This window comes from Biomphalaria glabrata, chromosome 9 (assembly GCF_947242115.1).
Source record: "Biomphalaria glabrata chromosome 9, xgBioGlab47.1, whole genome shotgun sequence".
In the NCBI taxonomy this organism is placed as follows: Eukaryota; Metazoa; Mollusca; class Gastropoda; family Planorbidae; genus Biomphalaria; species Biomphalaria glabrata.
The window spans coordinates 39,999,928-40,014,078 of NC_074719.1; the positions used below are offsets into that span (position 1 = coordinate 39,999,928).

The following is a 14,151-nucleotide window of genomic DNA, read 5'->3' on the forward strand; positions in this document are numbered from 1 at the left end:
ATGTATATATGTATATATATATATATATATGTATATATATATATATATATGTATATATGTATATATATATATATATATGTATATATATATGTATATATATATATATATGTATATATATATATATATGTATATATATATATATATATATAGATAGATATAGATAGATATAGATAGATAGATATACACATTAAGTCTTTATGAGATGTTTTAATTGACCTCTAGTTCCCCATAGTGTATGTCATCATTGATGTAGATCATCTGTGCAGGTCATCATTGCCTAGCTCTTTGGTCACCATCTCAAACATGAACTAACCAATAGGAAAGAATTCAAGGAGGGACTTGGAAAAGTTTGTAGTCAGCTTGTTCCTCATTTTGGGACAAATCAATGGTATCTTTCCTTCTTGGCTAGAAAAAAACGATGGCTGATTGCTGTAACTTTTCCTACTAAATTTAAAAAGGATATTGGATATGTTTTGGAAGATTATAAAGAAACTAACTTTGGACCATTTTTCCAAAGAGAATCCCCCAAGTCTTCTAGTATTTTTGTTCTCCAATCTGTGATGTTAATATTTTTATGAATACATGTTTATAATGTTTGTATTTTATCATTACTGTTTTGTGCTAATTTCAGATATGCCAATGCAGTCAGACATATTAAGGTCAACCGGACACATGATGGCCAGTTTTATTTAGCAGAATTGCGTTACTTTGGCTCTGTACAGGTCAGTTGGATATATGGCTTTGTCGGGAGGGGCACCTCTTATTGACAAGACTAAATCTTGTGTGTAATAGTGACCATGAACATACAAATTTGAGACTATTATAATCATTTCCAGACTTTGTGGAAAAAAAAAATAGTATCTCTGTCAGGTTTATTTTGTATACGTAATGGACTTAATGTTATTTCACGATCATCTGAAAAAATAGTTGTAGTGCTAGTTGAAGACCATGCTATCAATTTTTGAATAGTACTTGTTCCTAAAATCTAAATGAAACAAACAGTATTTTTTTTTTGCAAAGCTTATATCAACTCACTATGTCTGTCTGGCAAAAAGTATATACACGTTATTTGTCCCACACCCCATTCTCGGGTCAAGCTGAAAATTTGCACAATTACTCATTGACATAGACAAGACAGGAATTAATAAAAAAAAAATGAATTAGACAATTACTGGTAATTCATTATTTTATTAAATAGCAACAAGGGAAACTAATACTTCAGTATTTACATATATGGCTAAATCTGTTGGATTTAGTCCCCTTAAATAATTGTTAACGCTCTTTCTCCCTCACACATTCTCCCATCAAGTTGATACTTTAAACAATTATTTATGGTACCTAACAAAAGAATGAAGAAATAAACAAAAATACCCCATTAGTCATTCAATTATTGGTATTCATTATTTTGTTTGATATTGATTAAATAAGGGAAATAATGTGTACATTATTGGTAGATATAGTTTTAAGTAGCTTTAGATTTTTTTCAATGGATGTTTTATATATTTGTTATGTAATTGTTGACATAATGTCAGAAATGTATGTACATGACATTGTCATTAGTTGTGGTTGAAGCTTTGATGTTTGTTCACAGGAGTTGGTGGAGTTTTATCAGAGTACGGAGCTGGCAGACAGTTTCCCTGATGTCTGTACAACACTCAAGTACCCCTACAAGCGAGTGGCCAGTGAGTTCTCTTGTCTCTATCAAGTTTATATTCTATCTATAGTGCTTATAATGGTCATCTCTCCATTTTAAATGTTTGTTTATAACATAGTTATCTCTTGTAAAATATATGTTGTTACAACTGGATGAGATTTGTTTTGATAATAATAGTATCTTTATTATCGTTGAGGAAATGAGTAAAAACTTATTTTTTAAAGTAATATTTCTTTTCTTGTTATAACCTAAATTTTGCTCTATTCATTTAATATTTTTTAAAAGGCTGATGTATGTACATTTTAGTATAAGGATAAGAACCATTGCTCCATCTCTTTAAATGAGAATTCTATATTGCTTTTAGAAATCACTATCTAGCTAGGGCCATGCCTCTTTCAAAATTTAGCCTAGTCCCAGGTCACTGTTTTAGTTTTCATCAATCTTGAATCTGGAAACCCATTACTGTCTAAAATGTTATCCTCATAGTTCAAATGAATAAGAGGATGATAAATTTCAGGCAGTAGAGGGTTAAGAACCTAAAAGATAAAAAAGAGAGACAAAGATTTTACTTTGTGTGAAACAGTGGATGAATTCTTTCCAGGTGGTCCCAAAGTCCTGGGCTACGCTGTGGCCATCTACGACTATGCTGCCACATCCACATCACAGGTGACGCTGCAGGTGAATGATAGAATTGCCATACTCAGCAAGACGGGGCAGGACAAAGGCTGGTGGAAGGGAGAGAACTTAAGAACAAACAGGGTAAGTGTTGTTGATGGAGTCAAAACTACGGAGACTGTACGCACTCTTTTTCTTGATGTTTAACTTGAAGTCATGCTTCGAATCCAAGCTATTTGTTTATATTCACATTATTTAATCCATTTCTTTAGCATCCTGCTGATAAAATATTGTGGTGATGACTGGTATTCCCTTTGTTGACACTTTTGTCTGCCAGGGCACCTTTCCTTGAACAAACATATATAAAAAAATGGTCTGAATGTTGGGAATAATTTAAAAAATTTACCTATGTAGCCTGGAAGCACTGGGCCTACCCGGAGTAGAGTTTACCAAGGCTTGAACAAGATATTATAGCCCAGTGCAGGATGAGCCATTTTCCTGTTGGTTCTTACTTTGCACTGTAAAGGCCTGAACAAGATACTATTATTTATTATAGCCCAGTGCAGGATGAACCATTGTCCTGTTGTTTTTTTTCTCAGCACTGTAAAGGTCATCCCCCTGTGGTGAAGATGCGTAAACCATTTCTCATAGTCTTTTATGCCAGACTTACCTATTCTGATTTGATGGGTTCAGGAAGCCACTTTCTCTTAGACTTGTATGGACAGGTATATGCACTGTTCACAACCTCAGGGTTTTTTTTTTGTCCAAGGCATTTGGAAGAGAGGGTTTTAGCCTGTAAGCCATCACCTTCGAGGAATTAGATCAGCGGTTCTCAACCTTTTAAGCTCGGCCACCCCACTCTGCCGCACCCCCCCCCCCCCCCCCGTGCACACACACAGCAATAGAGGAATAGACAAAAATAATAAACTTTTTCGATGGTCTTTGGCAACCCTTGGCAAATCGTCAATCCACCCCCAAAGGGGTCACGACCCACAGGATGAGAACCCCTGAATTAGATGATGATCACTTGATGTTTTCATTGTGTACCTTAAATCAAATTTGTTTTTTGTTTCTCTCCTTTAGATTGGGTATTTTCCCTTGGCCTATGTACAAGACGAAGAAGAGCAAACTTGATCCAAGTTGTAACACATTCCTGCCCAAAAGAACAATCTTGTGTGAAAATTAAGGTTGATGTTATGACCCTAAAGTTGAAGTCTGTGTAGTATCACTTCTAGGAAATAATTCACATTTATTGATATCACAATATCTTTTTTTTTATTTTCTTCAAGATTAAAAAGTGAGATATGTTACAGTCTACTGGAGAGAGAGAGAGTGTGTGACTGAGAAAGCAATGAAAATATGAAAAACGAACTTAAAAGTGAACTACTTGTGGATGATGTCTGATGTCAGTGCTTGACTGTATCTTGTGTAAATTAACCATGAAACTGTACTATAAAATGTTATAAATAAATTACATGTGAATATTGAAGTCAGACCATTAGCTATGGATAGGCAAGTACTTATAATACATCAGGTGCTCAGTTTATGTGTTGTGCTCGTGGCGTGTGTGTGCACGCATGTACAAGACTTTTAGTAATCTTGAATTGCAAGGACATGAAGATGTTGGTGTATATGTTCGTATGTGTTGAGGCAGCAGCCAGCTGAGAGAGGTTTAGGGGCTGAAGTAGAGTCAGTGTATTAATTTTAAAATATGCTGAAGTAGTGGCTCATCATGTGGACAATGTCGCATCAAGATTGTGCTTGTATATATAATCAATGATATTAGTAATTTTTTTTGTTTCCCCAAAGGTAGCGAGGCCCAGATTTTTTTGGGGAGGCTAGAAAATGTATTTTTAGACCTCATTATAGCATATTCAGTAGACCTTGATGTAACAAGAAGGTTTATGGCAATAGGCTTTAAGCAGTGCTATCTCCAAATTGTTTAAGATTAATTCTGTTCTGGCTAACAAGTTATATGGTCTTTTCACTCTGAATTCATGAAAAGGAAATGCAGGTTGAACTGTTTGGTTGAACTGTTTGGTTGAACTTTCAATTTAGTTTCATTTGTAGTGTCACCCTGAAGCAGGACAGGTTGTATTTTGTTTGTTAACTAGCTTGTTACATGGGATGATGGTACAGAACCAGAAATATTGGGTGGATTTTTTTCTCTTAAATTATTGACAGTCTACATTTTGGCCAATGGGAAAACACAAGACTGCAATTGGTAAGATTTTTAATCATTTTTAGTCTGGAAAAAGTTCAGAAAAGGCAGGAAAAAAAGCTGGAGTGTACTAATACATAAGGTCATGAACCCTGATTGATAACATTGCAATGAAAATAAATGGTTGAAGTTATCTAGTAGTTTGCAAAAAATATTGGAACTGAAATCTTTGTCCTTTGGTTTACCTACATAGCTAATACTTTCAATACCTTTTCTTCTTAACCATTGTGTTTTTACTGTGAAGACATTGTTTTGAACTAACGAAGTCATGACATATCAATTGTTTTGAATCTGATCCTACTCTAGTAGCTTGCCACATTCTTGCAAACGTCTTGAACAGATGTCCACAAAGTAACCTTTGAACTTTCATTCCAATGTTTTGGTTTGCCCCTTTTTTTTTTGTATGTGCATCTTTTTAGTCAACTTTAGATTGAACTTGGCCGTGGACCACAGCTTTGTTTAGTTGATGATGAACATTGTCATTTGTACTTGCTGATTTGCTGGACCACCAATCACTATTAATGTTGTGATTAGCTCGACTTTCACCACGAATCACTCTTAATGTTGTTGATGCAAAATTACTTAACAATTTTTTTTGTTGTCAAATAGAACTAATTAATATGAAATATATATATATATATATTAAAATCATTGGTTAAAATGGCAGAATATGAACTTTTATTTTTATTATTAAATATCCTGTGCTTTTCAAATTTAAAAAAAAATGGACCACAGAATTGCAAAGAAATTTAAATTTTGTTTTGGCCTCTGCTCTGAACGTTTGTGTGATTTCATTTCATATTGTGAGACTATAACACTACAACTGCAGTGGTATTGGTTTGAACATTAATTCTTAAGAATTCATTTTGTCTGTTCAGTACATCAGTGTTTCAATTCAAGTGTCGCCAACCTTGTGATTTTTTTGTAAACTTGGCACCCTTCTTGTTTGTTTGTTTTTTTCCTGTCATGCGCTCTATGAGTTGCTGCTGTTGATAACTTCTTAAGCATTGTTAATATTTGTATCTGTATGGTCAGTAGGATATCTCTTCATGGCTTCAACAGAGACCACAAGTGGTTTCGCCTCAGCTCCAGGAACACTGGTCAGTTAATCCTTGACTTTTTTCTGTTTTTTTTTTTTCAAACCTGGACTTGCATTAAGAGCCCTGAGTTCAAATTCAAGCAAATTTTTTTTTTTTTTAAAAACGATCACAGTAACATTCACCCAGATACCCCCCCACCCCCTGCCCTCTCTTTTTTTTTTCTTTCTCTCCCAATATTTCTTGATCAAGCTTATTCATTGTTGGTCTAGATCTAGTATAAAGTTGAATGGCACGACTGATCCAGACTAATAGATACAATTATACTCCGAAGAAGCTTTGTCTTTTTTGTTGTTGTTGTTTTTCAAAAAAGTATTTTGTATGTTTTTCTTGTTCAATAGTTGAGTTTCTCTACAAAACAAACTTGCAACCTTCCACGTAACTTGTTTCTAGGGCTAGTGTAGGTGAGAGACAGTGCTGTTGATGCTATGAGTTTCAGTCTTGTTTCTTACTAATCTAGCTAATTAAACTGTTGGAAGGGCGATAGAAGAAATAGTATAGGGTTGAGAGTTCCTGTCTTCATATTGAGGCCAGGTACATGTGATTTTAGAATCGGCAGCTGTTTTCAGGATGAACTAGAAGGCGAAAAAGAAGTCGTTAGATATTATGATGTTCTGTTTTGGTTTTCTCCTCTGTGAGGATACTACAGAAAAAGATAGTCAATATTTCCAATTTGTAAATCTTAACGAAGTAATAATATTCAGCGACGTTGAAAAAATAACATGGTTTTGGTTGTTTTGTTTTTCTTGGCTACAAGTAAGGTTTTTCAAATATTTCTTTATAGGCCATCCTGAAATAAAAGATAAGGTTACTTGGGCAGCTTGAGCTCTGCTATGGGATTTATTTATTTTTGATTGCCATTGCTTGCTATCAGATATTGTTACCTGCATGACTTAATGTTGGCTTCAACCTTGTTAGTTCACACTTGGGAAAAAAAAAAGAATTGCTTCAGGATGTTGATAAATTACAGTTGACCATTGCTTTAAGATGTTGATCACTTTTTGATGTTTTTTTCTTTTCTACAACTGTTGAACCAGAATGTACTTTTGATGATTGCTTTAAGATGTTGACCAATGGCTTTATTTGTGAAATTCAACCCATATTTGGACTCGCATATGAGCATAACATACGTTGTATTTCTTTTGTTTTTTTTTTTAACTCATGTACTTCAGGTTGTTGATTGCTACAAAAAAAATTCTATATTTTTTCCTATTTCTAGACAATTTATCAAATATACTTTTCTATTTTGTATGTATTCATTGCCACAGTTAAGTATTTATTTATTTTTCTCTATGTCACCTTAGCCATAAGATTCTCCTGTTGTGAATTAACTTATTGACAGATGGTTCTTTATACATATATGGTAGTGAGAGCAACATTCTGCTAACCTGCAGCCTGGCAGCAAAGTTTTGTGTAAGAAAGAAAGAGTGTTGATTGTGCTTTAGTAAATAGTGTGCTGGGAGTTGAAAGATTTTTGGTTGTGCTTTAGTAAATAGTGTGCTGGGAGTTGAAAGATTGTTGGTTGTGCTTTAGTAAATAGTGTGCTGGGAGTTGAAAGATTGTTGGTTGTGCTTTAGTAAATGGTGTGCTGGGAGTTGAAAGATTGTTGGTTGTGCTTTAGTAAATGGTGTGCTGGGAGTTGAAAGATTGTTGATTGTGCTTTAGTAAATGGTGTGCTGGGAGTTAAAAGATTGTTGATTGTGCTTTAGTAAATAGTGTGCTGGGAGTTGAAAGATTGTTGATTGTGCTTTAGTAAATGGTGTGCTGGGAGTTGAAAGATTGTTGATTGTGCTTTAGTAAATAGTGTGCTGGGAGTTGTCACTGTTTGTTCTCCCCTGCAATAAATTATGTGCTTTGCTGAACTGAAATAATCCAGATTGAAATGTATGGGGGTTTTTGTTGTTTTTTTTAACTCTCTGACCTGTGTAAAAGATGCTACACCACAAAGCATATGTAATGAAGCTATTAGTTGTACAGAAATCTAGTTTTATGGTATGGAATATGATGATGTTATATGTATGTATCTTGTATTAGAAAGCTGGTTTTTGGGACGGGTCTGTAATTGCTAACTCCACAATGCTTCACTGTTTTAGCTTTCCACTGGTTTTACCTCTAGATGTGGTGTTAGCAGGGACTTTACTTTTCTTATCTGACTGTCCATCTGAAACCTGTAGCTCTTGTATTATATAGCTCCTCCTTCGTGGTTGAAGATGAGCACATTTCTCATTTCCTATGAACTCGAAGATGGCTGTAAAGTCCATTCTTTGTATTAAAAAGTAAAGTTGGGTCTACTCCAGACAAGCCTGCTTCTATTTTTAGAATTTTTTTTTAGCTCTCTCTATTATGCGGGCAGCTCTCCTTGCCTCGTATCTCGAGACTCTTTAACACTCACAGCTTCATGCGAGCGATCCATTGCTAGTGTTTCCCAGCCTTGAATGTCAGTATCGCCCTCCTTGAGAGTTCTTAAGGGTATCTTTGTAACGTTTGTGTTGACCTCCACCAGTGAGTGCTTTCCCCATAAAGAAGTCGTACAGATTAGGTTTCAACATTTGTTGCTGTTTTGATTTTGGTGATTCTTGTGATAATCTGTCTTACAAAAACTTGGTCATAATTTGCAAATGAATTTGTTTTGTTATTTTTTTCTCAACTATTTATTAAATATATATTTTGGTTGGTGAGGTTTTCTTTTTTTGTTTTGTTTTCTCTAAATTGATCAGAATATTTTCTTGCAAAACTTAATATTTTGTTAAAATTTGTTTTTGTTTTGATCATGCTCAAATTGTTTCTTGTTTGTTTTGTTTTTTTTTTATTAATTTTGTTTGTGCATAAACTAACAATTGTACAACCACAGCAAACTTCTGGTGGGAAGGGACATGTTTCTCATGTTGATAATTTCATGTTACCATCTCCTTGTTAGTAGCTAATGCATGGGAAGTAATTCCTCATTTTTTTCTTTTTAAAATTTAAAAAAAAAAAGAAGATAACACTTAATAAGAGAAAAGAGAATGAATTTCCCCAGAATTGAAAATGGGAACGGTCAATGTATGGAACTACTGCAGATTATTTTGTATTTAAAACTTCTATTATGTTTTGCATTCAAACATTTTTATTTGACAGCGTTAATATTTGAGGACAATTGTATGCACATAAGACCTATTGTATTTGTACTTTGGTAGAACACGGAATTTTTTTATAAGAATTTAACTTATCATATAACATCATTCTAAACCTGTTAGGTACATTGAAATTTTCTATAATGTCATTGTGCCTGTAGTCTAAGGAACTCACAGAATCATAATATTTTTTATATGTATTTTTTCTTACTTGGCAATTTTGTATGAAATTTCATTGGTCAGTGAATTAGGCACAACTATTTATTTTCTGTCTGTCCACAGAAAGACCTGATTATGTCCATGCAATTTTCCTCACACTTGAGATTATGTTTTGTCATAATATTTTTGTTTAGAGTCTAAATCTGCATTAATACATTTGGAAAAGAATTTAGATGAAAAGAAATGTCACATTTTTGAATGTTATGTTATGCAAAAACTGGCATAAAATATTTTGGCTAGTTTCAAAATAGCTGCAAGCACAATTTCTTTTGTTTTTTTCTTTCAAGTCAGAAAATGTTTTGTATTTTTAATGTAAGTGAATTTTTTTGTTGTATTTGGTCACATGGGATATGACATATGTACAGCCTGCAATATTGTATGACTTTTTCATGAAAAATAGTTAAATCAAGATGTGGTTTCTGTTTCTGTGAATAAAACTTCTCATGAACATCATATGAACCTGTCTCTTGTGAATTTATGTTTAGATATGAATGCTCAAATAATGCTGCTTGCAAAAGTTTGCTGCCTGGGCAATGTACCGGTAACTGATAAGTTATTAGTGTAATTGTGGGAAGTCTGGTCTAGGGGCTTAGTGCTTTTGAACTTGGCTTGACTACCTATGAAGGGGGTTCGACACCCGACTCAAGCAGAGTTGTGTTTACTGATCGTCTAAAGGCAGCACAGAAAACCTTATCCCAGATATGCCCTCCTCCCCACTGTTCCACAAATGAACATGCTATAAGTATGAAAGTAGCGCTATATAAAAGCTATAATAATAATATATTATAGTCTGCTCAACTGTATACATTTAACTTTATTTACTATTACAGTCACCAATTTTAAGTGTATTACCTAAATATGACAGGGCAACCTCTTATGGACAGACAACATGTGACAAAACTTGAAACAAATAATGTTTGTAAAATTTATTTTCATTTCTCAGTCAAAACAAACAAAAATCCATAAGACAATTGATGCATATATTGTCCTGAACCAGAATCATAACAATAAAATATAGTGTGAGTGGTGGGCTTTATGTGAGAGGGGTGTCGGGCTTGCATTCATTTTTTGGGTTGACAACATATGTATGCGTCAAAATTATGGGATAAGATGGACACCAATATTTACATAAATAGTATTCAAGTGAAATATATAAACATCCAGTATCACAAAATATAATATATATATTTTTTTTTTTTTTTTTTTTTTAATAATCCATATTTTTTAAAGTATTTGATAGAAAAATCTTTGAACATCAAGTTTTACAAATGTGAAAACAAAGTAATGGAAAACATTTGAGTATTTGCATTTAGTGTCATTTAAAAACATGGATTGCACACAGCAAGTTTGAATGATATCATAATTACTTTACACCACAGGTCTTGCTCATTTATTGACAATTCCTAGCATTGCCACTCTGCCACAGAATATAAGAAGGGTTTTATTTCTAATATCACGGAGCTTTTCTAAACAGGTCAGAATCCACAATCTTCAATGTCCTAAGTTGACATCTTTCTTGTTAGACCTCTTCTTTTGTTATAAATGTAGGGGAAAGAAAAATGTATTTTGAAACATGTCTCAGCAGCACATCTAGTGTGCTACCAAAGGGAAGTAAGTGTGAGAGCCATGGTATCACTACAGTTAAAGCTCTTTAGGCAACAGTGCTTTGGGCCTTAATAGACTTTCAGTCACTTGAAGGATGAGTGGATCCTTTTATAAAAGATAAAGGTACTCCCTTTCAGACCAAGCCTTCCATGAGACCAGATAGTGTAAAGTTCATCTGTTTCTATGGCTAATGACCAAAGGCCTTTACTTTCTCCATTAGAGTTAGGTGGGCTCGGGGACTCCCTAATAATCCCAAAGTTCAAATCCCAGTCTTCACCAGGATTCAAATTCGAGACCACTTGGTTAGGAGGCCAAGCACTTTACCACTCATCCACCATGCCCCTGAATCTTTTTAAAGTACATCTTCAGAACACTTCCCCCCCCCCCCATCTACATGACATAGCCATAATGAAATATATCTATGGGACTAGATCTATGTAGATTATATAGATAAGTAAAAAATTAATATCCATTTGTACATATAACAAAAAAAAGTAAACTTATCACAGAATTACTGTGTCAATAAAAATATTTGAAAAAAAAAAAGAAAAAAAGAGGTTACAACATATAAACAAAAAAAACATTGGAAGAAAAAGACTTGTCACAATATTGACTAAGATTGAAGTCTCCTATGAACTGAGACCAGAATCATACACAATTTAAAACAATTATGTCTCTAGATTGACAGACCAAAAGAAGCCTGGACATCTTCTTCAGTCTACACTTGGAACAGAGTGCTAATAAAAGTGATGAATAAATTAAATGCAGTTTTTAATGACATTTTATAAACATATCAAAATGTATCACCACAATTTCATATATTCCATCTAATGTGAAAATTAATATGTCCTGTCGCAAACCTGCAGTTTGCAGGGTTTGAACCTCTGACCATCATGACAAAAGCCCAAAGTCAGGGGTAAAGCTAGGAATTTGCCATCATTTGGGGCTTGACCTCTTAGGGGCCCCTTCATTTTGCTTAATATTTAATATAAAAGTGGGGGCCCGGGGGGAATTTTCAGATTCCCCCCCCCCCCCCAACCTAGCTTCGCCACTGCCCAAAGTGCATACCAGGCTGACATCACAAGTAATGGGAATCACTGTAATTTGTTATGGAACTGTGACATTGGCTTGAAAATAATTATTGTATCTGTATGACTAGAATATGAAATACAACTCAAGGGTATTAACTTCTCACAGCACATCAAAAATTGGTTCACGTAATATCTAGGTTACAGAAGAGTTCTAATCTGGCTAAAATCTTTTCAAATAAAAAGATATTTGGAAACATTTTCCTATGTACAATGAAGACTATTTCTTTGTCAACAAAAATTTATCATAAGAAGGAAAAGGGCAGCAAGCAAATTAATTTAAAGAATGAATGGGAGATAATGCACTTTCACAAATTTGGGGCCACATTGAAAGAAGTATTGACTAAAATCAAAGGGAGAACATCAATAGCACCTTAAATCTTTTGTCAATGAGTTTGTTTAGTTCATTGGTACATAAATAGACATACACATTGCATAGAGAAAGTCACAAATGCCAGAAAGAAATCAATACTTTCTTTAAAAATTTAAAAAATGAATTAAAATTTAAAAAAAATAAAATTTAAAATCATTTTCAAACAAATGATATTTGAATTGGCTCTAAGCATTACATTTTACAAAGAGGATGTCCAATTATAAAAATACCAATATAGTCATGGTAATATTTAGATTGATTTCTGCTAGATATTATTATATTATGCCTAATAGTAAAGTAAGGAAACTCTCCTTTCAGATCTTGTGATCTATGTGACAGATGATTTAATGCTTGCTTATTTTAAGACCACAAATTTAAATTAACAAGAATCTCCAAAGTTATATATCTGCAAGTAGTGACTATGATTGAATGGAACAATGAATAATGAATCAAGGATACAAGATATTTGGCTCTCCAGTCATGTAAAGGCCTATCTACCATGGCATAACAGTAATTTTCCAACTGAGATTATAGAATAATCAACTATAGAAAATTAGAAGAAAGAAAAATAAATTTTGTCTTTCTGATAATAATAATTTTTCTTTTAGGAATTGAAAATCAAATGAGAAATCTAAAATTGGAGTTATCTGCAATCGTTCAACGTTCGTTGTTACTGTTCTATAATTTTGTCATTGTTATTTCCCTTTGAATGATTAAGCAATAATAATTAATTTTCCTCCTATGTCTTTGAAATACCATTTTAATTAAAAGTACATTTTGTTTATTACCGAGCACTTATAGTGTACTTATCTACAAGATCAAATAAAAAAAAAAGATTTGTATGAAATATAATTATGTGACACAACCAAAGTATTTGTAACATGTTAGTTACAAATTGAAAAAAAAAAAAAAAAAAAAGAGTTACATAACATGTTATCCTTCAAATAAGTATAAACATAAAGAAGTAAAAAATATTTTTTTTATTTAATTTACAAATAAAACATCAAAAGAAAATGATATAACAAAGTAGATGAGAAATAATGAAGTAGGCCTATCTTCTTTTTTTTTTCCAATTTCAGAAAAATATTCAATATCGTGATCACTAAAATAAATCTAAAATAAAATAGTGCAATAGTCAGGATAAATAGTACTTTTAATTACGCAAACTAAAAAGTCTATTTATAAGTAATTTTTTTTTTAAAAAGGGAGATGATTATAAAAAAAATATGAAAACATTTATGCATGTACTTCTTTAACTACGGGATGCATTCCGTATGTTGAATCTCCAGTAAGTGTAATATATTAAAGTTATTATGAAACAACCTTGTAGTAGCCCTGGTAGTTCAGAAAGACTTAAGTGCGAGGCTATTATGCTTTGTGCTGGATATTGCCAGCGGCAAGGTCTTGATAGATTTCAGATTCCAGAAATCTTCGGTAGGAATCCTTTTCCATCAATGCCTGGACTCTTCTCTGCGCCTCATCAAAAGTTTGACGATTTGGGTTAGAGGTTACAGATTCAAACGTCAAGCTTCGTGTTTTGGAGTCCAAATTAATCTGAAAAGGTTAAAAGTAACGGTAATTAATAATTTTATTAACCTAATTACACTATTGATATTTTTTTTTCATTTATATGGGCCTATGTATATTAGGAAAACCCATTAAATCTTTTTAATATATAGATCCATATCTTCCATTAAATCTTTTAATGAAATCTTTATCACTATTTCCAAACTTTATCAATGATTTCATCCCTATTATCCACAAGACTTTATTAATGTATAAATCTATCACCTAGTATTGTACAAAAACACTATTAGTATCAAATCTTTTAGAAATATTTATCTAGACCACGTGGCTTTTCTCTAGCAGAAGAAACAAGATGAATGCCTGGGCTTTATTTATGGCCGGAACAATGCGGCCCACAAATCATTTCCCCCCCCCCCATCTAAACGCAGCTGATGTGTCCAAAGGAGCAACAAATTTCCGGTACAGTTTGAGATCAGCAGCACCGCAGGTTCTGCCAGGTTTTAACTAATATTCAGGTATTATTTCATGGTATTTAGGAAATATAATGTTATAATAACCATAAATACAGTACAGAGGCGTAGCTGGGAATTTTCCATCATTCGGAGGCTTGGGGGGAGGAGGGTTGGCCTCTTTGGGGGC

The 14,151-nt window shown here is 33.3% G+C and overlaps 2 protein-coding genes across 9 annotated transcripts in view; one reads left to right on the forward strand and one right to left on the reverse strand.

Moving 5' to 3' along the window:
- LOC106054148 (guanine nucleotide exchange factor VAV3-like) overlaps positions 1–9,374 on the forward strand; it is a 60,148-nt gene extending 50,774 nt beyond the window's left edge. For all 6 annotated transcript variants that reach the window (XM_056042542.1, XM_056042543.1, XM_056042544.1 and 3 more), the window contains 4 exons: positions 632–722; positions 1,592–1,682; positions 2,256–2,413; positions 3,353–9,374. In XM_056042542.1, coding sequence (XP_055898517.1) covers positions 632–722; positions 1,592–1,682; positions 2,256–2,413; positions 3,353–3,403 — 391 coding nt within the window. In that variant the 3' untranslated portion in view covers positions 3,404–9,374. The remainder of the gene's footprint in view (positions 1–631; positions 723–1,591; positions 1,683–2,255; positions 2,414–3,352) is intronic.
- A 456-nt stretch (positions 9,375–9,830) lies between these two features.
- LOC106054147 (regulator of G-protein signaling 3-like) overlaps positions 9,831–14,151 on the reverse strand; it is a 174,718-nt gene continuing 170,397 nt past the window's right edge. For all 3 annotated transcript variants that reach the window (XM_056042549.1, XM_056042550.1, XM_056042551.1), the window contains one exon: positions 9,831–13,539. In XM_056042549.1, coding sequence (XP_055898524.1) covers positions 13,354–13,539 — 186 coding nt within the window. In that variant the 3' untranslated portion in view covers positions 9,831–13,353. The remainder of the gene's footprint in view (positions 13,540–14,151) is intronic.